At 40.5% G+C, this 24,884-nt stretch overlaps 1 protein-coding gene across 1 annotated transcript in view; it reads left to right on the top strand.

Annotated features, from left to right (window-relative positions):
• Positions 1 to 23,053, top strand: part of KIAA0232 (KIAA0232 ortholog) — a 48,830-nt gene extending 25,777 nt beyond the window's left edge. The window contains 6 exon segments of the mRNA XM_010015809.1: positions 4,235 to 4,301; positions 5,669 to 5,750; positions 7,011 to 10,312; positions 19,246 to 19,374; positions 21,391 to 21,488; positions 22,437 to 23,053. Coding sequence (XP_010014111.1) covers positions 4,235 to 4,301; positions 5,669 to 5,750; positions 7,011 to 10,312; positions 19,246 to 19,374; positions 21,391 to 21,488; positions 22,437 to 22,616 — 3,858 coding nt within the window. The 3' untranslated portion in view covers positions 22,617 to 23,053.
• The last annotated feature ends 1,831 nt before the right edge of the window (positions 23,054 to 24,884 follow it).

The following is a 24,884-nucleotide window of genomic DNA, read 5'->3' on the forward strand; positions in this document are numbered from 1 at the left end:
TTAGAGGAACATGGATATTTCCTCATAGCTTACAGGCCTGAAGTAACAAGCCATATTTAACTACACAGTTCAGAGCTTCTGGAGGAAGCTTACGTTAAGCTAGAAGCAAAAAAAAGAAACACCCAAAGCCAAAACAAAACCCCCCAAAACAACCCTTCCCTTTGAGTGGTATAATTTGATACAGTTGTTCTGTTTCTGTGGATGTATTTATGGTAGGTCAGATTCTAAGTTCTGGCTGTCAGAACTTTGTTTTCTTTTCTTTTGTCCAGAACTTTTGGCTCTTGTGTATGTGCAGATCTGCAGAACAGGGTATACATCTGCATGGCATTTTTTGTCTGGAAGTAGAGAGCCATAACTAGACATCATTACTGGGTGATGGGAAGTGGTGAAAGCTCAGCAGAACAGAACAGTTTTGCTGACCATTATAGCCGCAGTTCCATAGAATAATTGTGTCAAATAATAGTGGTGCACAAATATCTGTGATCAAATTCAGGAGTAACTTGTTAAATCTCCTAGTTGGTGACTGCACGGTGCTTGTTTGCAACACTCAGAAGTAACCTAGCAGAGATAAATGTCAACAAGAATTAAAGAGATTTGTCAGGAATCTGAGAGGAGCTCATGTTTCACAGCTTCTTACTAAAAACTCTTGAACATAGAAAGAAGCCAGTGCCCACTGCTAACGTAGGCAACAGTTTTTAGTGGATTTGAATTTGGTGTACATAATGCTGTTTTCTTTCCATGGTTCACAATTACACTGATCATTTAACACATAGAGAAATACTTCATAAGTAACTGGATTTGATATCTTCTGGGAACATTTTCTGCAGCTGCACAGGGGTGTGAATGTACAAAGGCAGCCAGGTTGCTTTAAGCTAGTGAGTTACCACTTGTCATCTGTGACTGCTCTACTTCCAAAGTAGAGCACATTAAAAAGATCTTTGACTTAAGATTTAGTATTACATATATATATATATGCGCATGTATAGTGGTGTTGGGTTTTTTTAAACAACACCTCCCCCCCCCCCCAAATTTCATATATATATAAAAATGTCTGTAAGCTTTGCTGGGTTTTAATTGCTCTCATTCTTCATTACGCAGAACTACATTAAGTTGGCTCTGAATAGAGTTGTGTTGGTCTGTTAGGAAGACATTGGCTACTGGGGTCGTGTAACTCCAGCAGTCAGATTGGCTGTTCTTGTTCATGCTGGGTGAGTTCAGAAGCTTAATTTATCTGTTAGCACGGCCACTCTTATGCCAGTAACATTACACCTATCCTTTACGTAATCCTTCCCTTGCTTCAGCCAGCTGATGAAAAGCCAGGAAGAAGAACTTCTGATGGAACCGAATGTAAGTTAAAGCAGGGGAAGGAAATAGGAATGTGTTGGAACCAGTAGAACAGAATAAAATGTGTTTGGTATGGAGGAAGTTTTGCTATATAGGATGAGAAATGTGAATTGAAATATGACATGCTGCCCCTTGTAGTTTGAATGAGAGAAAAGGGGTAGTAGAAATCTGGGTCAGTAGTTAAAATAATCTTGCAGATAATCATGAGATTTAAGCCTTCCATGTTGGAATTACAAAAGCAGTCATAATTAGGCACTAAGACTTCCAGGTTGATAAATGTTTTTAAGGTTCTCCAGGATTTGTACTCTTTTGGGACTGTCTTTAAATTTGAACATAAGCAAAGCACTTCAGGCAGATCACCTAATTCTGTTAACTGATTGTGTCCTACTGAACCAACCCAGCGCCTGGAATATCTTTCTTTCTGGCAGTGGGGTTGCTGCAACTGCACTGCATTAACTTCAGCAATGAAAAAACGCAGTAACTAAATCTCATACTCTGAGAACAGCACTGTCACATAGGAAATAACTGCTGAGGCATTCGTTACGTTAAGTCTGCAGCTTGGTTTTATATACTGCAGTAAGAGGTTGAGCAAGTGGTCTCTAGAGGCTTGGCATTCTGCACAGTGGCTTCCTTCCCCCCCTCTTTTTAAAGCTAGCACTAGCTCCACCAGGGAGCTATGCAGGACAGCAGGCAGCGTGTCAGCTGACTCCAGTATTAGTTTCATGGTACAGGAGGAAATGAAGTGCTTGATTCCTAAAGTTTTCACGTCTTCGGTGTCATGGTGAGCTAATTGTTGATGGTTTGGGGGATTTTTTTGATGTGGTGTGATAATTAATTTAAGGAAGTGAATCTCTATTCCTCAGATTTTGAGTATTTGCTACAGGTGTCCGATTAGTGAGTTGGGAGAGCTGAGCCAAGCCAAGGCCAGCTCCTCCTCTGTTGTCCTTTCAGGGGGACGAGGGGGGAGTCTGGAGTGCTATAGGCATAAAGTGACAATTATTAGAACTGCATAGGTTTGTCCGTATCACTGTGCTGATTGCTTCTTTCTAAACAATTTATGTTATGTTGGTAAACCTACTGATAGAGAAGATGCCTTCTAAAGTTTAATATTGCTAAGTCATCCTCAGTTAAGTATGTGGCATAAAGGTTTATATTTAGCACTTCAGTGTAGCAATGCAGTTAGGAACAGAGAATTGCTTTCTCAGTTGACTGCAACTAATTGAAATTTAGAAGTTAGTCTGTAAGTCATTGCTTCAGTATATGATTTTTCAAGTGTGTGTTTCTGACAGAGGATTAAACAAGCTAGTTTCACTGTATAAATTAGTTTTCTCTTTTCCATAATATTTTCTTGTGCTTTACCAACATATACTTGTATTTCTCAGCAATTTCTAGTCAATCATCAGGAAAGAGGAGAAACTCTTAGATCTTGGGAAAACGAAAGCTTTATACCACTGTGGTGACACAGCAAATCAAACTCTTTTTTTATGTGTTTCTGTAACTTGATGTTTGATCTACATTATCTTTGAAGAGAATGCATATTCGATGACTATATGCTCACAAGATCATGTCAAATTCAGAAGGTGAGATAATTTTGTAGGAGGTTTGTGTAAGTCTCAAAATCTCCAAGTATGATGGCGACAAGCTGCTGGAGTTGTTATTGAGGAAACTCTGCATAGCGTACAAGAAGCTGCACAGTTCTCCCTCATTACCATTCTCAGCTGTATGGTAACATTCAGGGGACTTCTCATCCTCCTCACTTGTTACAGATTGTTGTGTTTTGCTGTGATTCCAGCCTTCTGTTAGCAGTTACAGCAAGTGCAAAGTGTAATCTCCAAGCATGATCCCTGAGCATTGAAATACGAAGAACACGAACATCTACACAGTACCTACCTCACCTAGTTTTCGTTCCGGCAAGAATGGTCACTTCAGGCTATATGTTTGTATTAAGTATTTTGCTGACTGGACTTCAACTTCCATTCCATCAGCTAGCATGGGGGTTTCTCCTATGAGACAGCTGGTAGTATCTTGTACCGTTTTGTGTGTGTTTTTACTTTCCGGTATTTTGCTGTTCTGGTGCTGAAGGTTTATCTGGAACTGCTTGCAAGTCTACGCAGATAATAAAAGCAGAAACGTGAGAATAACACTGAAATGGAATTAAAAAGAAGCTTGAATGTATCTAAGGTTTATATGGAGGAATAAGAGAGGAAAATAGGGTTTTATACGGAAGATGAGTAAGGGGTTTATTTTTCCTCTGCTCTCCTGATCAAACAACACAGTGTTTAGAAAGAGAAAAACCTGGGCGCTGTAAACTGGCAAAACTGTGGGTAAGCTTTGGATAAAGATAGCGCGGAAGCGTTTCCACTCCCTCTCTACCACCTTATACATACGTGTCTTCGTGCTGGTTTCCTTTCACCTTCACTCCTGATTTTCAATAACCTTTTACCAGTCTCTTTTTCACAGGTATAAATTGTGCAGCCAGAAGGGTCAAGCTTAGCTTTTTAAAATGCATCTTAGTGACCAGTTGATTCTTGAACTTTTATCATTAGACTCTTGGCTATATCCAAAGTGATACAGTGCAGTAAACATGAGGGTGCAGAGGCTGCAAAACCTTGGAGGTACAATACTGCAACGATGTGGCTTGTCGCTTGAATGTGTGAATGTGTGTACCTGTTTCATGGGATCATTTTGATCTTTAATTCATGTATTTATAGGACTGAATGTGCAGCTAGGAATAATTTTTGTGGCTTTTTAATCCATAGTCACCATCCAAAAAGAAAAACGCGTCTGCTGAAATATGTTTACTGCATTGATGTGTTTCTATAAAATTAACATTCTTTTAGTAAGTTATGTTTTTCTTTTTCTTTTCCCCTGTGGTTTTGTTGTTTTGCAGAGCTCTGGGATTGAAACGTTAGTGGAGGAGCTTTGCTCCAGACTGAAAGACCTTCAAAGTAAGCAAGGTGAGGAATAAACCTTTAAACTTCCGAGGCCGTATATATTGTATTCATAAGCTGTGAAACATTCTCAGACTTGAGGGTGGGGGAGTGGGCTGTTAATTCAGTAGCTTTTAATACAGGCCATGCAATTTTAAAACACATTTGAATAATTTCATTCAAATAGTTTAAGCAATTCCATACTAGTAGCTTTGTTTAGCTAAGAAATAGCCATTCGCAAGTGGAGTTTTCCTCATGAAAAGCTGTACCTGTTCATATCCAGCTATGCCTGCTTTTTTTAGTTTAAATCACAACAGGATTATTCACTAAAAAAAGCAGGCATAGCTGGATATGAACATTCATTCCCCCTCCCCACCAAAAGAAATCAAAATAGTCTAGAGTTTGTTCCTTTTGGGTATTGACACTTGTTAAAAAGTAGTCTGACCTCAGACCAGTTATATAGAAGCTCTGCCTGTGAAAGGCATCCAAGTAGCCATCACTGAGAGGCGTGGTTGAAGTTTTTGGACTTCAGGGGAATGATAATGGGGACTTGATGTTGCCAAGCCTAGGGCAGGGAGCATAATGTAAAGTTGTGCTGTCTCCAGTGAATGTTCATCACAGCAGCTTTTGATACAGTAAAATTAATATGCTTGGTGTGTAGTATAAATAACAATAAATAAGGGATAAATATTTACCCGCCTACTGTTTTTAAACAGTAATTACTAGTCAGCTCTTAGTATTTCATAGTGCTGTGTTGTGACACTTTCTTACTGAGCCAAGGGGATGTTGACCATCTATTTTGGGGGGAGAGGGAGGGGAAGTAAAATTACCATGTATCTCACAGCATTTTTTGGTATTTTACAGATTTTAATAGAAATAGAAACCTTTAGAGTCACCCCTCACACAGGAAGTATGCCTTTACACCTACCCAAATCACAGCAACTACTGCAGGGGTACTTCCTTGTCATGAAACAAATGAGAAGTTAGATGCAACCATTCATAAAAATACGTAGTTAAATAGTTGATTTTTTAAAAAATCTGTTTTATATGTAGCAGTGCAGTAAGGAGAGAAGGATTTGGACATGAAGTAACTGAATAGTCAATAGAAGTCTCCTAGTGGGGGCATCGCTAGCCATGAAGTTGCACACAGCTGCTTGCCAGTCATGGCTGGTGAAATTGGCAGGACTTAACAACTGAGGCAGACTCAAATCTTGGGTGGTAACTTGTGATTTCTTCATGTATAACAACCAGACTATAAATTGTGTTATTTACAGTGTTTTATGGAAACTTACTGCTATTACAGGAATAGATCCTGGTGCTTTTATTAAATACTGTTAAATAGACTGGTGTTTTGAATTTTTCTGTTAAGCATTTGGAATTTTCTTCCAAAACAGAGGAGAAGATTCACAAAAAGTTAGAAGGCTCTTTGTCTCCTGAGACTGATTTATCTCCCACAGCAAAGGATCAAGTAGAAATGTATGCATTTTTTATTATTATTATCTGAGATACTTTTCTCCTTTTACTCCCATATTTTAACACAGTGAAGTTAACTTAGTGGGGAATCTGGAGTTTTGTGGATATTAAAAAACACATTTTTTTTCTTTCCATCTTCTTTTGTAAATCTTATATCTGTAAATATGAGCATTTGGTACCATGGGATAGCTTAATTTCTGGATAGAACAGTCCTGGCTGCTTTCTTTTGACTATATTAAGAACTCAAACTGTACCGTAAGACCAAGTCAACTAGACAAATTAAAAGCCTTTAAAACAGCATTAATTGACATTTTAAACTCTGAGAGAGTCAGTTTCCTAAGTTTAGAAGTCTTTGTCTTATGCTGCAGAAATGCAAAACAAAGTCTTTTATAACCCTTAAACTCTTTATAAACCTTAAACTCTTTGTACTAGTTTCCAAGTACCTGAGTCCAGTGTTACTGAAGTACCCAGGGGTTTCGTCATTGACTTCTCTTGGACATATGACTGCTTCGTGTATCTCTTAATAATAACCATTGGTAGCAACAGTTTAGCACAGATGTTGCTAAATGGATGATAGTTCTTCAAGGAACTGATTGTGCTAATGTTCATTTAACATAACTGACTTCTGAATATTTGTAATAGGTTTTCATTGAAATACATGCAATTCAGTATACTGTCAAACACATACTACTTCAGGCGTTGCAGAAAACTGTATTTTAATCTTGTCCCTGTTGCACAAAGCTTCTCAAGAACTAAACTTTTTCTTTTTTTTGCAATAGCTTTTTCTTAATAATTGGACATCAAACTATGTTGACCTTAACAGACAGTGTCTCATTTCACAAAGGAGAACTTATGAAACTGAAATTCAGGACTGAACTGACTGAAAGTCAGGACCTCCTCATTTATGCTCTAAATGAACATGCTTAAGAAGGCTGTAGTAAATCACTCCATTATCTAATAAATGTGGAGTCAGGCCTTCACTGTTTGAAGCATCCACAATTTCTGTCTAGTTTAGTAGTCTTTAAAACTGGGTTTGTTTTACTTGGCAGTATATTTTTAAACATATATTAATATAAGCACTTCTAAATCTTACCTTAATCTCGCCTTTATTATCCTTCAAATAAACAGTGCACTGAGTGGCATGTACATATGTAGAACAAATTAGATCAGTAGTGTTTTGATGTGGTTTTAATAATACTTTCTAATCTTCCTGCCTGCCTGAAGTTCTGTGATCTTAATGTCACCTTTTTGTTTCTCTTTCAGGTACTATGAAGCATTTCCTCCTCTTTCTGAAAAGCCGGTTTGCCTGCAGGAAATTATGACTGTATGGAATAAATCCAAAGTATGCTCTTACTCTAGCTCCTCATCTTCATCCACTGTTCCACCAACTAGCACGGATACATCTTCTCCAAAGGACTGCAATAGTGAAAGTGAAGTAACTAAAGACAGAAGTAATAAAGGATCGGCCACTGTACAGGAGAGAACCCAGCAGAAGAAAAGTAAAAATGAGAAAGAAAACAAATTTAGTAACAACACTGTTGAAGAGAAGCCTGTTTTGTATAAGAAGCAAGTGCGACATAAGTCTGAGGGAAAGATACGTCCTCGCTCCTGGTCATCTGGATCCAGTGAGGCTGGCTCAAGTTCTAGTGGTAATCAAGGTGAATACAAGGCATCAATGAAGTGTATTAAAGTAAGACACAAAACAAGAGAGGTTCGAAGTAAAAAGGGGCGTAACGGGCAAAGCAGGCTTTCAGTGAAATCTGGTGAAAAGGCTGAGAGGAAAGTCCACAGCGGAAGCAGCAGCAGCAGTAGCAGCGGGTCCATCAAACAGCTGTGCAAAAGAGGTAAAAGGCCATTAAAAGAAATAGGAAGAAAAGAAGCTGGCGGTAGCGATGGAAAAGATTTGTATTTAGACAGCAGAAATGAAAAGGAATATAAAGAAGAACCCTTGTGGTATACTGAGCCCATTACAGAGTACTTTGTTCCTCTTAGCAGAAAAAGCAAGCTGGAGACTACGTACCGCAACAGAGAAGATATATGTGGCGTGACATCAGAGGCTGTAGAAGAGTTGTCTGAATCAGTGCATGGTCTTTGTATTAGCAACAATAATATTCATAAAACATACCTCGCAGCAGGTACTTTCATCGATGGTCACTTTGTAGAAATGCCTGCAGTTCTAAATGAGGATATTGACCTCGCTGGGACCTCAATATGTTCTCAACCAGAGGATGATAAATACTTAGATGATGTTCATCTGTCAGAACTAACACACTTCTATGAAGTGGATATTGATCAATCCATGTTGGATCCTGGTGCCTCAGATACGATGCAAGGGGAGAGTCGGATTTTAAATATGATTCGACAAAAGAGTAAAGAAAAAACTGATTTTGAGGCAGAATGTTGCATAGTGTTAGATGGAATGGAGTTGCAAGGGGAAAGTGCAATATGGACAGATTCGACCAGCTCTGTTGGTGCTGAAGGGTGGTTCTTGCAAGACCTTAGTAATTTAGCTCAATTTTGGGAGTGCTGTTCATCTTCTAGTTCTGGTGATGCGGATGGGGAAAGTTTTGGAGGAGATTCTCCGATCAGATTCTCCCCCATCTTAGACAGCACAATGCTTAATTCACACATGCTTGCTGGCAATCAAGAGCTCTTTTCAGATATTAATGAAGGGTCTGGTATAAACTCTTGTTTTTCAGTGTTTGAAGTGCAATGCAGTAACTCTGTTTTACCATTTTCTTTTGAAACACTCAACTTGGGAAATGAAAACGCAGATTCTAGTAGCACTGCTAATATTCTTGGGAAAACACAGTCTAGATTGCTAATATGGACCAAAAATAGTGCCTTTGATGAAAATGAACACTGTTCCAATCTTTCAACGAGAACCTGTAGTCCATGGTCACACTCGGAAGAAACACGTTCAGACAATGAGACTTTAAATATTCCATATGAAGAATCCACGCAATTTAATGCAGAAGATATTAATTATGTAGTTCCTAGAGTGTCTTCGAGTTATGTAGATGAAGAAATTCTAGATTTTTTGCCAGAAGAAACTTGCCAGCAACAAGCTAGAACTTTAGGAGAAATGCCCACTTTGATTTTCAAGAAAAAATCTAAGCTAGAATCTGTCTGTGGTATTCAGCTAGAACAAAAAGCAGAAAGTAAAGACTATGAAGCTACACAAGGGTGTAGTGAAAGCAGTCCACATGGAGATGGCTACAGCTCAGGGGTTATTAAAGATATTTGGACAAATATGACAGACAGGAATTCTGCAGCGATGGTAGAAATAGAAGGAATAGAAGATGAATTGTTTTCAACTGATGTAAATAATTATTGCTGCTGTTTGGATACAGAAGCAAAAGTTGAAACCCTCCAGGAGCCCAATAAAGCAGTGCAGAGATCAGAGTATCACCTTTGGGAAGGTCAAAAGGAGAATTTAGAGAAGAGAGCCTTTGTCTCAAACGATTTATCAAAAGTAGATGGTGGTGACTATACTACACCATCAAAACCTTGGGATGTTAACCAGGATAAAGAAAACTCATTTATACTCGGTGGTGTGTATGGGGAGCTCAAAACATTTAATAGTGATGGAGAATGGGCCGTGGTGCCACCTAGTCACTCAAAAGGGAGCTTGTTACAATGCGCAGCTTCTGATGTAGTGACAATAGCTGGTACAGATGTGTTTATGACTCCAGGTAATAGCTTTGCCCCTGGTCACAGGCAATTGTGGAGGCCATTTGTGTCATTTGAACAGAATGAGCAATCAAAGAGTGGAGATAACGGATTAAATAAGGGGTTTTCTTTTATCTTCCATGAAGACTTACTGGGAGCTTGTGGTAACTTTCAAGTCGAAGAACCAGGGCTTGAATACTCATTCTCTTCCTTTGACCTGAACAATCCATTTTCACAAGTTCTTCATGTAGAGTGTTCGTTTGAGCCAGAAGGAATCACATCTTTCAGCCCTAGTTTTAAACCTAAGTCAATTCTGTGCTCTGACTCGGATAGTGAGGCTTTACACCCCAGGATATGTGGTGTTGATCGAACGCAGTACAGGGCTATACGGATTTCTCCAAGGACTCACTTTCGCCCAATTTCTGCATCTGAACTTTCTCCAGGTGGTGGAAGTGAGTCAGAATTTGAATCAGAGAAAGATGAGGGAGGTATTGCTGTCCCTTCTCAAGTAGATGTATTTGAGGATCCACAAGCAGATCTCAAACCTCTGGAAGAAGATGCAGAAAAGGAAGGGCATTATTATGGAAAATCAGAGCTTGAATCTGGAAAATTCCTGCCCAGATTAAAAAAGTCTGGAATGGAGAAGAGTGCGCAAACATCATTGGATTCCCAAGAAGAGTCGGCTGGGATGTTGCCAGTAGGGAGCCAAGATCCCTGTTTAGAATGCAGTATGAAAGAATCTTTAGATGGGAGGGCGATGGAGAGCTCTAAAGTAAACTGCAGAATAGTGGAGCCGCGTGAGGAGACTGGCAGGTTTTGCAGTTGTAAAGCAGGGTGCCACTTCCCCACGTACGAGGATAATCCTGTTTCTTCAGGAGAGCTGGAAGAGGTATGTGGATATATAACATTACGGAATTTGCAGCTGGCAGCTGATAACCAGCAATTTGCCATGTGACAGTTCAATTGGAATGTCTGTAATTGTATAGCTCTCTAGAAAATACAGTGCTGTAGAAACACTGGAGGTTCCATCGGAACATAAGGAAACACTTTTTCACTGTGAGGGTGACCGAGCGCTGGCACAGGTTGCCCAGGAAGGTTGTACAATCTCCATCCTTGGAGGTATCCAAAAGACATCTGGACACGGTCCTGGGCAACCTGCTCTGGGTGGCCCTGCCTGAGCAGGGGGAGTTGGACATGGTGACCTCCAGAGTTCCCTTCGAACCTCAGTCGTTCTGTGATTCTGTGAAAAATGAACCATCTTCAGGCATGACGCTGTCATCTTGCATACCTTTAGAAATATATGCATGTGTACACTCATGTGACTTTAAAATCTGTTCAACTTAGGTTTTTAGCTTACCTGATTTACATATAATATGTTAAAATGTGCATACAGTTTGATTAATGAGATATTACTGATTTTGATTCAAACCTATTTTGAAATTTTCAAGAGCAAGATCTGAAGTCAGTCTTTTCGATACAGTTACTTCCAAGTAGAATTTGGAGTTGAGTTACTGGATGTAAACTTCAGCAAAGAAAGGTTTGTAGAAAGGCTCAATTGTCTGGAAACTAAGATGTTGTTGTGAGCATAGACACAAAAAGAAAGGGAACGTGGATGCGCGTTATCCGTCGCTACCACAGGGCTGTAAGGAGGCCTAACTATAACTGTGGGTTAAACGCAGAGTTTTCTTTCAGCTAATTGCAGCCATAGGTTAAGTAATGATCAAGAGCAGAACTCTTTTTCCAGCCAAAAACATCCAAGCTGTTCTTGCTGTGAGCTGCTTCTGCTCTTGAGAAGAAATACTTGACCAGCAAACAAATTCAGTTGTGCGGACAGCCCACAGGTACTGTCTGGATAGTTACAAGTTGCATCCTAGAGTTTCTTTTCAGCCTCCTCTTCCACGTACTCAGCAGTTGTAGTATCTACATTAGGAGGGAATTTCTTTCATTTTCAACTGAAGAGTTGCACCCAGCTTGTGGAGTGCTATTGTAGACTCTTACACCAGTTCATGTATAGAAAAGCTAACCTTTCTCTTGCTAAAACCAGAGCTAACCTTTTCGTTGAACAAAATCAGAGCTTCTTATTTTCTTTCTTTCTTCCCTATTTGTTTCTTATCTCATCCTTCTTTAAATTAATTGCTGTTGTAGCTTCTTTTCCCAGTGCCAGTAGGTTGATGTCTGCTGCTTGCACAAGAGAATCAAATTCGTGGCTTTTCCAGACCCTTTCTAGACATCTTGGTTCCTGCTCCTCTGTTCAATTAACAGAGCTTAAGTGGCTCCAGAAGTCTTTTCTGGAGTCTGGGAAGTTTCTGTGTTTGTGCCAGGCCTTGCAAAAAGTCATCAAAAAAATTAATGGACTAAGAATGGATTCTGGAATGACCTTTTACCAGGAGTAAGCAGAATCTAACTTCATTTTGCAGTAGGATATAATGAATGAACAGTTAATTGTGACAGCAAGGGTCTAAAGTTCCTGCCAGCCCTTTACAGATCTCCTTTCTGGATGCATAGCACTCTGTGAGGGTGTTTGTTCTCATCTTTGCTTCAACCACGTGCGTGTTCAAGAAAGTGGTAAATGTCTGGTGTAAGACAAATTTACAGTGGTTCCATAGTTGATGCTTGAGGCTTGGAAAAAAAACCCTTTTGTACTGGGTAGTGCTCAGAAAGCTCTACTGTTTCATTTTCTTTAAGTTCCTTAGTGCAAGAACAAAACTAACTGCTTCCCTTGCTCAGGTTGTATGATTTTGTTGGCATTTTCAGAGGTTCACAATTGCGAGCCACTGAGAAGTACAATGGGCCAACAACCATCTCAGCAGTCTGGACTTCAGTTTGCAGTTAAGCTCTTCCTAGGGGACTTGATTACAACCTAAACTCAGACACTGAACACTCATTCTCATCTTTTGACCTGAACAATCCATTTTCACAAGTTCTTCATGAAGAGTGTTCATTTGAGCTGGAAGGAATCACGTCTTTCAGCGCTAGTTTTAAACCCAAGTCAAATCTGTGCTCTGACTCGGATGGTGAGGCTGTACACCCCAGGGTACCTGGTGTTGATTGAACACAGTACAGGGCTAGCCCTGCTATATCTAGCATGCCTTCAGAGGATGGGCTTTTCTAAGAGCCGTTAGCGTTCATCTGAAGATGTTGGCTTTTTGGCTTGGGAACATTTATCTGAATTTCTTATTGTAGTCAGGTCTATCTGTAAAGGGAGGATTTTTTTTTTTTAAGCACTGAAACAATTTAACATGTTGGTAATGAAGCAAACTTTACTCGGTAAAGATGATGTTTGTCATGTGCAGGAGGAGGTGCAGAGGTCGTGCAAGTATGTCTTACATGTGCAAACTTATTTCTTTTGAAGATTGATATTACTTATTTTCATGAACATTAAACAAAATCAATATGAAATACCTAGAATTGGAACAGTTTAGGATAAATATTGTTCCTGGACACTCCACCTGTACATGCATGGGAAGGAGAGTTTGAACTTGAGCAGAGGCTGTAGAATTGCCTCATTAGTGTAGATCAATCTTTGCAATGATTTGTTTTTAATTAAACTTCTGTGCTTTTTGACCTATGACAAAAATTGAAGTTACTGTTTAACTCACCGTTACCTGACATAAAGTTTGAGTTGTGTTCTGAGTTGAGTTCAACACTGAGTTGAGTTCAATATTTTTGCATAAATAATGGCTGTGGAAATACTCCTGTAGACCACAGTGTAACAGTAACACATTCTGGTTTGCATCACATAAAAACTTGGAAGTATCTGTGCGAACACAGATGCAAACATCTTTGAATATCTCCTGTTTATAAGACCATAAGAGAATCTGGTCCGGTTTTCTTCCTCTTCTATATTAGAGCACTTCTTTTTGAACTAGAGCAGATTTTGCAAATGATAGCTTCTGCAGAAGTTCTTCAAAAGTGAGTAATTATATACATCCTGTTAAGATTAAAGAAAACAAACCCAACAGAAAACCCAAGTAAAAAAGGCTCACCAAAACCAACACCAAAAACCAAGCCCCGAAACACCACTACCAAAAAAAACATGAAAAAATACTCTCTGAAGTAAAGTAAATGCTCTTACCATACGTCTGTGGAGTCGTGGGTAAGTACACAATCGGGTCCAGTTAATGGTCTCTGAATATAACAATCCTGAATCTCTTGTCTATAAATTTTACATGGTCTCTGATCTAGTAGCTGTGCCCTAAGAATGCTTTTACTGTTGAGTCCTTGACATAGATAAAGGGACTGGTGGGTTTTGTTGGGACTGGTACCAAAGTTTCAGGGTCTGAATGTGCCTAGGACAGTACATTTGGGAATGAGGAAATCTTACTGGCAGAACCCATGTTTATGGATCTCATGAACGAATTGACATACTAGATTTGGTGAGGTACTTTGCATGACTGGAGTAATACAATGTAAGTGTATAACCCCTGTCAAGAGAGAAGGGGAAGAGGGGTGTCCTACATATGTTGGTTCCAAAGTCAGTAATGTAGGAGCTAACCTGCCATAAACCTAGGTGGTGACAAGAGGGAGACAAAATTCAGAGGGGTCTGCTTTGCGCCTTAAAAGCAGGAGAATCAAGTGGGGGAAAACCACTAAAGAGCATGTGGAGTATCCACATGGAAAGCAAAATACTTAATAGTAAAAGAGTAATTTTGAGGCTCTCTGAGAAAGGCTTGGACGACATCGTTCTTGATAACGTGCTGATGGTGGCATCACCTACAAAGACTCAGAGCTCTAACTTTCTCATTAAGAAGACATTAATTTGCTGAGATTTTGAAGGGTGAAAGTATCTCATGTGAGAGGAACCTTAGAAAGATAGAATTCACAATGACAGGATAAAAACCATGAGGAAAACCCCAAGGTTTCAAGTAAGCCAGTAAAATAAATGTAATTTGTTTATTTTTCTTACTGTGATTCAGTGGGGCTCGTTGCTGCTTTAACTTCTAAATTATTCATGTGTTTCTTGTATTCTTTCTGATAGTAAGGAGTTGCAGAGCAGGTTCAAAGAAATTTATGAGACTTTTCCTTCTTCTGTGGTTGGTTATGAAACTGTCCATCGTAACCCTTCAGATAATACTCGGATCATAATGAGGCTTCAGTGCCTATTTATTTTTAGTGCTTATTCTGTTAAGATTCTTGTCACTGCCTCAGTCCTTTGGAAGAAGAACTATTCCATGCTGGTGTCTTCAAACAGTCTGTCCTGGAAGGCATATCAATTCAGACAAAAAATAATGGCTATTTAGATGCGTGAGCTGGAGAACTGAGTAAAGCGTCTCACAAAATGCTGGAAGTGCCCTTTTTTCAGGACCTCTGGGCACATGGTCCTTAAAACTGTAGACCCCAGCTCTGAGAAGATGCTTTGCATAAATTCTGCTTGAAGAATGAAGTTCTGGCCAGTGTAATTGTTCTAGTGAGCAGATGACCAGCCCGCCCTATGAACTTGCAGTGGACTTTTGTCTGTAACTGTAAGGGAAGAACTAGTGATGGAAGCAAGGAAATCGACACAAATGATTACTGCCTCACGCAAAACTGTTAGTTAAGGAACAGCAAAGAAAATTGCAGTAATACTTCTCCCTGTGCAGCCTGTTGATAAAATAAGATTTGTTAAGCACTTCCTCTACCACAGCTTAGTGGAGGAAAGTGTTGCACATTCATAAATGCTCTCCTAAATTCACGTGACGTTGCGAAATAAAACTATCTGTTATTTTCTGCCAACAAGAAAGTAAATTCCATGAACTACTTCAGTGAGCAATCAGGCTCTTACCTGAGGAGAAATATATGTATATATGTAACTAAACATAAACAGAATAAATACTCTGGTTTGTGTTTGGTTGGGGGGCGGGGGAAGGCCTCTGTTGTCTTTCGTTGTTTTGGGGTTTTTTTAATTTTTAAATTTATCAGTATGAACTTCCCTTTCACTACATGTTTATACATGAGGAGAGGGGGAAGGAACCCCATCCTCCTGCCCCCTCTGAGTTTCTCTTAGCTTTTGCTCCTTAGCTTTTCAACCAGGCATTTATCATTCAGGACAGTACCAGGCGTATCATTATAAATCGTATGATAAAATTGTATCATATGATCCCTGGCAGTGTTCAGGGCCAGGCTGGACAGAGCCCTGGGCTAATGGTCTAGCGTGAGGTGTCCCTGCCCATGGCAGGCGGTTGGAACTAGATGATCTTGAGGTCCTTTCCAACCCAAACCATTCTGTGATTGGGTCTTTTTCCTTGAATTCTGCTTTCAGTACTTCTAGACCCGGTCTTGCCCAACTTCGGTAGTCATTGCTTCCTCACCTGCCCAAAAGCCTCTGTCAAAGACGTGCCTAAGTTGGCTTAGAATCCTGTCATACAGAAACTGGAGTTGGACTTCAGCTCTGTCAGCAAACCAGCAGTACCACTCCCATGTCCCATTTATTCAGCTGCCTGCTGTGCACAGCTGAAAACTCTGCTCTTGGTTACATCCCGTGCTGCACTTCGCTTTGCACAAGCAACTCAGTAAAATGCTGCTCTGGGACACGTGCCCAGCTCCCAGTCCGAGGTGTGCTCACCAAAGCAGCTTGTCCTTTTCCACAGATCAAACCGACACACTGTCCTGCTGCATTCCCGCAATTCCTCCATCAGCTGAGGAATTACATAGGGCTGTCTATGGCAGTCTTGCAAAGAAGGCAGCAGTACAACAAATCTGTGTACAACAGTGATCTGCCCTGGCTGCTTTATCTCAAATGCATGTGTGAGTGGAAGAGGTGAGGAAAAATCTCATCGGCTGTAGGAAATGGCATTCACAGGGCAGGAAACATCTTTCACATCTCTACATGTTTCCCCTTTTATTCAGTTGTAATCTTAAAACACTGAGTTGCTTTTCTATTGCTATGCTGGAGATCAAATACACCATTTAAAATGGTTGTTATCCACTTAAGCTCACCAGATCTCTCCTTCGGGTTAGCTGCTTTACTCCAGCTAGATTACAGAACCATTTCACTGTAATTTGATCTTTGAAGCAGCAACACCTTGGGTTTTTTTTAGTTGGAAAAATCCCTAATGCTTGCTTTTATTCCTTTAGAAAGTGTTTGTACTGGTGTTTGCAAAGCATGAATGTTCTTTTGTACACCAGGGCTTGTGTGTGAAATTTTGGATGAAAGACCTCAGTGGGCAGCCCTGCTGTTGTATGGAGTTCTTGGGAAGGTTCATGTCAAAAGACACAAAAATTGATGTTGGAAGGAACAAATGTGAGCTAGATGTTAATGAAAGATGTGTCAGTGCTATTTGAAGTTCTGAAACTAGTTTATTCTTTAAAAGCCCTATACAACCAATAGCAAGCACCACAAGTATTTACAGTCACTTTTTGCTGCTGGTGGCTTAGCTCTCAGCATGGCAGAGGTAACAGGGAGACAGAAGTAGAATTGGAGTCAGTTTCTGGGTGTAACTGCAGGATTCTGACCCGAATCTACTGAAAATTCCTGGGCAGTTGTGGTTTTAATCAGCCAAGCCTTGAGGCAGGAGAATCTTGCCCTGCTATAACATTACAGTGGTGGTTGTGTGTGTGAGTGCTGAAGCCCTCGAGTGATTTTACATTGCCTCAACTGGAGGCTCTACCAGCAACCTCAGTTACTCTATGTCTAGCTGTAAAACAAGAAAGGAAAGCCATCAGTGTTCTCTGAGGCCTGCAGCAATACTGGGAGTGAAACAGCACTGCAGTTGGGTTTGCTTTGTTGTCTTTGAGCTCTACTTACAAATAAAGCAAAACAAATATGAATAGTTTCAGAGAGGAGAGACTTTCACTTGCAATTTCTAGTACCAGTGAGAATAACAGCTATTTACATGGGTAGCTGGAAAATTTAGTATAACTTTTCATAAAGCACTGGAAGTGTATGTGAGGATGTGTGTGAGGAGGAGGCATGAATTGAAAATGCCATTGTAAAAGGGAAGGAATGCCAACAAAGGAGGATGGAGTCATGTTACTATTCTGGAGTTGCTATTTTGTATTTACTAATGGGGAGTTTTCTTTAATTCACAGAAATTCTCACACTGACAGACTGTGCAACTATAGTAAACATTTAAGCACCCGTAGGAAAAAATTGTTCTTCAGTGACTGTATAACATGGACATCAGCTCATGCTCTCCATCCCCTCCCAAACAAAACCTCCGCATGGCTTCCACATGCAGGTCTTTCTGCATCCATGCTTTTGCTTTGCACATCTGAGCTTAATGCTGGTTTAGCAATAACACATCACGAGGGTCAATGTGGGTGCAAGAGGGCCATGTCTGAGCTCAAACTGGTCCTGCTGGGCTGCTGCTGTGTTCAGCTGGGAGATGTCACTGCCCTTCTCTAGCTCGTCTAAGTGCTGAGGTAGTGTTGGAAGGACGGGGGACCTGAGGCAGCCAGCACCAGCTCAGTCACCAGCCATCGTGCAGCAGATACATAGATGCTGATGGTGACTTTGCAGCCTGTAGCTTGTGCTACCCTGGCTTTGCTTGTAACCCGCTGTGGTTCATCCAGCTTATCACCTGTGCAGATGTGACACCAGCCAGGCAAGAAGCTTTGAGGTTAATAAAGCATTGGGCCTGTGGAGTTTACATGCCTCTTATCTATAGTCAGCAGCAGAGCGAGGCTTCCATGATTGAACTTATTTGTAAATACGCATGCTTTTTATTAAGACCTGCTTCAAATACCCTTGAGCTCTTTCTCTCCTCTGCTTTCCCTTCTTTTCCATGATTTAACTTTCCAAGAACTCCCTTCCCTGGAGTTAAAGTTTGAGGTTTTGGAGAGTGGTTCCAAAAAGGGACTGTTCCTTGGTGTTATAGCTAATTCAATATTCATTATGGCACAATTCCATGAGAAAAAACAGTTTAATCTGGCACATGCTTCTGAATGCAGCACTCTGGAGTTGCTCATTTGGTTCGAGAGGGGTTTCTCTCTAAGTGATGTTTGTAAGTTTAGGTTTCGTAGGTGTGTAGTTCTACAGTAGCTTAAGGAGGAGCAAAAGGAGGTTTGTTAATTTTGCATGCTTAAATGTTCTCAGGTTTACAGAGGAGGAAGCTGGATAGAAACTCAGTGTTGAACCTCATTTGTTAGTGTTTTTAGTAGCTAGCTGCACTGTAATATGTGAATCATTGTCTAAAATCTGTAGGGGGTGTTAGAAGCTGGCACCATCTTTTGGAAGTTAACAGGGTTGCCACAGATGCAGTAACATCAGGGACATGGCTGTTACGACAAACCTTTGGTATTTGATATTTTAGCCATGTCCATTAATTTCATAAGGAAAGGGCTCCGGTAAACTTAAATTAGCATTAAAATACAGGGCAAGCTGTTCAGGCATTTTGAATTAGTACACTGAGATTATTTTAATCTTAAATTATTCATCGTCCTCGTAACCAGTTTTTCCTCATGTTGGCACATTGTCTAGTTTCATTTTCTGTCATCCCGTTGATGCTAATAGCACTGCTAACTCACCGTTCTAGGCTTTCAACACGCCATCTCTCTGCTTTTGTTTCTTTTCTGTTTTGTTTTACACTGATCTGTTTGTCATGTTGACTGATGTTGTTTCACTGTATTCTCATCTCTTGGGTAGCTGCCTATTCTCTCTTGGCTTGTACTTAGTGTAGGGCTGGAATTCATCTTTTTCTTCTGTATAACTCTATATAGGCAAAATGTGAGCCTCGTGTGGGATTCATACTGGCTGAAATAGTTCAGATAATGGATGTCCTATGGCAGTTTGACAACCCTTTCCCATTAGTATTAGGAATCAAACAGTGTGACCTATCAGACCTAGCAAATTGGTTGTAATACCAGAGTATTACTTACATGTAAGTATATTATTTATGGCATAATGAAGTGTGATTATTGTCTAAACACTTTCCTATATTGAATACTAATCTGCAGAGAATGAGTGGCAGCCAGGAAAAGCAATGCTGGTGGGAAAAGGCGCTCTATTCTCCCCTTTTTCCTGCATCGCAGTGTGAAGGTAAGCAGCTGTGCCTCTTTGAACTGACATTGCACCTGTGTTAGAATGAAATGCTCTTTGTTACGGGTTGGGATTGCTGCAGGCGAATGGGAACTACTATTGGTATTTAAAAAACCCCAAACACTTCACAGTAAATTCTCTTACCTAAGAACTGGGATGCTTCACCTACATTTGCAATAGATCCCTAGTGTGCTTCTAAATAGTTTTTAAATGAAAGTGCTTTTAAAATAGTCTTAACATTTATGAAAATGTACTTCATTCCAGAGCCTGGAATTAAGTAAATAGAATATTAATCTCTGACTCTGAAAATACTTCATTACATTTTTGAATAGGTTTCAGCCCAAATAATACTTATTAGTAGTTAAGGTTGTAAGAATGTGGAAACACGATAATTACCTTTTATGGTTTTGCATAAATAACATGCCAGTTATTCAGGGAACGTGTGGAATTCCTCCCCAGCTCCAAAGGAGAGGGATTTGCCCCTTGGCCCCTCCTTTCCCAGTGACAGTCTGGGCATTCTTCTGTCCCGCACAGAGAGCAAGCCCAGCCTGGGTAGGCGGCTGTGAGCGAGCGGAAGCAGAGGTACTTCCAGCACTCCCTGTGGCCTCCCAACAAACAATCCCTGGCATCTGACAGCTGGCCCAGGCCCAGGTTTGCAGGGGACAGGCAGAATCCATCCAGCTCTTATTTTTTGCCTGCGTACCAATTTACCTTTTCTGGGGAGAAGGCAAGAAGCTAAATAAGAACAGTTGTACAGTTGGTATAGAGGCTGCCCAGTGCTTTCTGTTGTGGAGGCTCAGTGCAAGTAAGTTCTGATCAGAGACCTGGTTCCTTAATAATCTGGAAGTAGATTAGCCAGTGATTACTACTGCACTATTTTTGGAGTGCACCTTGAACCGCTACCAACTAAACTGAGGTCTCGGTGCCTGAATGCCCTTACTTCGGTGTTTAGGACAGTCTGGGTTACTTTCAAGAACATCTTACTGACCATTCCCAACTACAGAAATGTGCTTGCACAGTGAAAGAGCACAGATTGATGCCGCCAGGACTTTGGCTGGTCACAGAACCTCCTCTATTAGAAAAAGCTCGAAGATATTTAGTGTCCTCTTGTAAAGTCTTGTTTGTTTTTTTCACGGTGACAACTGCAGAAGCATTATTGGTCTAAAGGCAAATGCAGTGACTCGCACTCTTGAGTCCTTATTTCACACAGTAATCCTGTGAGTGAATTGTGGCATCTTTTTGCTGACATCTACTGGTGAACCAGCATAACCTGCCAGCGCCCCACCACCTCACCTCAGAGGAACACAGAACACAGTACAAAACAGCGTGAAGTCCAGACCCTGCCTCACACGGTGGCGGAATTTTTGTGAAAGATTTCCTCTTTTAGACTTCAGTTTAGCAAAACCAGAGCTTTAATCTTCGAGCTGATGTTATTCTTTCACAAATCTTTAGCTGTATCCAGTTTTCTGTATGGGTATTTTTTATGTATGGATATTGATGCATGCGATCCATATTCATCTATATGATACGTGTTGATATTATATATGGAATTTTACTCTGGTAAGTAGAAACCGCAGTTATTCACATCGACTTTTTTTGAGCTTCAGTCAGAATCAGGCTGCTGTTGCAGTGTATTTGGGATGGGAATAGAAACAGGCATGATCTGGAATGCTGGGCAGTATCACAGCTGAAAAATGTACTGAAGCATTTGTAATAAAAAAGTAATTCTTGCTCTTTGTACATTACTGTTTTAGAGCTCATGGACTAAGTAGGTTTTTAATTATTTGGTTATCCAAGTAAGATTTGATGAAGCTTCCATACGGTTTTATGCTTATCTCTTTAAGGATGTCAGAGTATAAAATCCTCCCTCAAGCAGAGTTTACATGGCCTAGAGTGTGAATTACAAGAATACTTCTCGAGATGCTTTCGTTTTGGTTAACTGTAAATAACAGTGTTCCTCAATTCTGTTTTTTCTCCCTCTTTTCCTCTGAAACACCCCCACAAACACAATGTAAGAGTGTTACACAAATGCCAAGGGAGAGAATGGTGTAGGAGAATTTGCAGATGTAAAGGAAACATCCAATGATGATGAACATCTTTTAGATTTTAATATGGTAAGTTTGGCATTGGTTTGGGGGAGGAGGTTTTTTGCTTATTTCATAAGGGTGTGCTACTACATCTTTCCTTTCATCACACTTTTCAGTCTGGCCTCAAATGAAGTTCCTACAAAAGCCTTCCAAAGCTTTTCTTTCTTTACTTTGCTTTTTTAATCTCCTCTGCATCTTGAGCATTCTTCTGAAAATCCTGTGAAGTGTTGTGCTTTGGGGAGTACAGCCCTTTGTACACACAGTTTTACTTCTAGTAGTTAAGCAAACTCGGTTTCCTTTGGGAACACTTGGCTTTTGCTTGTCGTGTGTGTTAAACACGAGTCTTCTTTTCCTCAGCTTCTAATTTCAGTAAGCTGGAGCGGGCTGATGGGCTCTGCGAGAGCAGATAGAGCCCGTAACTGAAGGCATAACTAATGCATGCTGAACTCTGTCCTGCTCATGAGCAGAACACCCCTGGGTTTTCTGTAGGGAAAACATTTCATGTGCACTTACTGATACACTTTTAAACTTCACAGTGATGCTAGCGCTTAAATTTACACCAGGACATGCTTGCTATCGCTTTACTCATGCAGCTGAAAACACATCGGGTTTGCTTGAAGTTCAGTCAGATCTGCGCTGGGTTTTCTTGGTATTTAATACTTACTACCAAATGTTGGAGATGAGTTTGACAGTGACTTTCTAACATGACCTGTGCTAATGATGCATTCTGAGTTCACTTTTGATTCTCTTGCTGTTACGTGCAAATCCTGAAATTAAGGAATAGGAAAAAATCCCCTCTTTTTGCTCCTGCTGTTCTGCAGTCCTTTCTACATAGCAGACTAAGTCAGGAAAGAGGAGGACTTGCCCTGTAGCATCTCTCTTGAGCAGCTGCAGAACTGTGTCACCTCTCAGCCCAGAAAGAAGCACGTGTGTTCTGTATTGTTCCCCATCAACACTGTCAGTTTAAATCCTTAGGTTTCTTCTGTTTATGAAGCAAGATGTGCCGATGATATAAATGCTGAGGCAAAACCAAATGGCTTCAGGAAGAAGATCTACTCCAGTGATAGCTCCAGCTCTGCAGACACAGCTTCGGAAGGTGGAAGTGAATGGGCTGAGCCATGTGAGGAGGAGCTTTTTTCTCGAACTCAACTATAAAAACTGCAGAGTAGAACAGATGGTTTAAAAGTAACGTGAGATGGAAAACTATTCTTCTTGAGGGTCTGTAGCTCTAAAACAACAACTTGAGTTTCCTCTTCAGTTAATGGATTCAGATGTGTATTTATCTTTCTCTTCTTGCTTATTTTATAGATGAGGACACAGCTGTCCTCTTGAAGATTTTATTTCCTCCCCCCTTCCCCCGAGTCCCCCTGTTAAATTCTTGGCTATTTGAACTAGACTAGATTGTGTTGTCAAATCAAGAATGGATGTGCATGTGCTTGTCTTAGTAGTACCACTGCTTTTTTGCATCTTAATTGCAGTTATTTTCATTCGTAACTGTAGCCCTACACTATCTTCCTAGCATCGCAGTGTCTACAACTACTTCAGCTGTTCAGAGACTTCTGCTTTCTGCACATTAGGCTTTGTTCTTTAAGAACCGGGAGATAAATACTTAACACTGTAATCTATCAGTGCCTTTCTGAACGCAGGAGAAAAGCATGAATGACTTGTCCAGTCTTCATTCAGTAAATCTCATAACTTTGAAGTAGGAACAACAGGGTTGTGCTTTAGAGACTTACAGAAACTGTGTTTTCTATCCTCTGATTCCCCCCTCCCACAAACCAACACTGAGGACACCATGGTTTGTATTTTTGCTAACTGGAGAAGCCAAGGATTTTTTGTAGGTATGGAGGCAATGTGGGGCTTCCCCCCCCCCCCCCCCCTTTTTTTTTCTTTTTTTTTTTGTCCTTTTTAGCAACTTGCCAACACGGGGCAGAAGTTGAACAAGTAACACCAAAAAAATCATAAACCACTGGGGTGATGCGTGGATTGTTGTGGATTTTGTAACGAGTACTGAGAATGTTGTCTTGTTGCAGATGATGGCATTCATGTAACCTGCAAAAGCATCCTGCTCTGCACTTGAGCCCAAATGGCTGAAATGATTTAAAATGCTCAGAGTGCTCAATGTTTTGAGTAACACGGAGGGTCGGTGCTTCACTTGAAAGAAATCCTGTGGCTGCTGCAGTTAGCTGCTGTCGTGGCTGTGATTTAGTAGATCTCGTAGTTCACTTTGTGTTTCTGAGAGGATGTGTGGGGCAAGTTGTGTGTGTGGCGGGGGGGCAGGGGCCGCGGTGACTTGCGCATACGTGTGTGACTGCAGTAGTGATTGTTGCTTTATGTGACTTGCTTTTAAACTTTCTTTTGTTAACTTAGAAAGTCGATACGTTGTCAAGTTGCATCTGTACAAGACTATCGACTCCTTGTGCTTTTAACACATTATGCAAAATGGATTAAGCCAGGAGGAGCAATATGTGCAAAACTAAACATTCTAAGTTTTTACCAACTCATAGTTTAAAACCCAACACCAACTAACTCGTCTACACAATAGCAGCATGTCTGTAACATCGGGAAGAGCTGACTTGAAAAGCTTGACCATTAATTCTGCCAGGCAATAAACCTCATGAGAACTACAGCTGTTTGAAATGTGAGCTGAACTGCCTTTGAAATATGTTCCGTGCTGGAAAGGTTTTCTCAGTAACTGGGTTTTGTTGCCTTTATTCAGTTGATAATGTGAGAATTCAAAGACGTGGTTGGAAATCTGTGCTGCTGCTCTGTGCAGTGCTGCTGGTGAGATCCTTACTTAAAATTGGCTTGGTTTGTCCTTACCCAGGGACTTCCTTTTGGTCCTCCTCTTAGAAGATGTTTTAAGGTTTGCATTCATACGACGAATCTTTTGACACTTTACAGTTTCTTTTCTTAATTTATTTGCAGACTTGGGATAGATTTTTATATATTTTACTTTCTTCTGGAGCTTCCTTGAGAGGTTGTTTAGCACCTGCACTGAGAACTAGTTAACTGTAACTTGGAAGTAAAAAAGAACTTCACACACACATTCTTCACAGCTCTACAGTGAAGAATGGAGTAGAACTTCATACGAGAACAAGAAATGACCAAATGGACATATTTCAAACACAAACTTCAGCTCAGTTAATTTTGGCTAGAGCTGCTTCTTTGGTAAGAAAGGGCTCAAAGCTACAAAGGTGTCACTTACTGTTGTTACATGGTGGCGTGGAACAACACCAGCACCTTTGGGGAGAAGAAAATCATGTATTGAGCTTGGGCAATAACAAATTGTCTTTACTTGTTTTCATAGTTTAATGGCTGAAGCTCTAAAGCTTTCGGTGAGAGCTGAAGTGTGGTTTTTAGTTTTTCTGTATGGATAGAAACACACACACACACCACCACCACCACCAACAACAGCAGCAT

This window comes from Nestor notabilis, unplaced genomic scaffold (assembly GCF_000696875.1).
Source record: "Nestor notabilis isolate BGI_N333 unplaced genomic scaffold, ASM69687v1 scaffold2236, whole genome shotgun sequence".
In the NCBI taxonomy this organism is placed as follows: Eukaryota; Metazoa; Chordata; class Aves; order Psittaciformes; family Psittacidae; genus Nestor; species Nestor notabilis.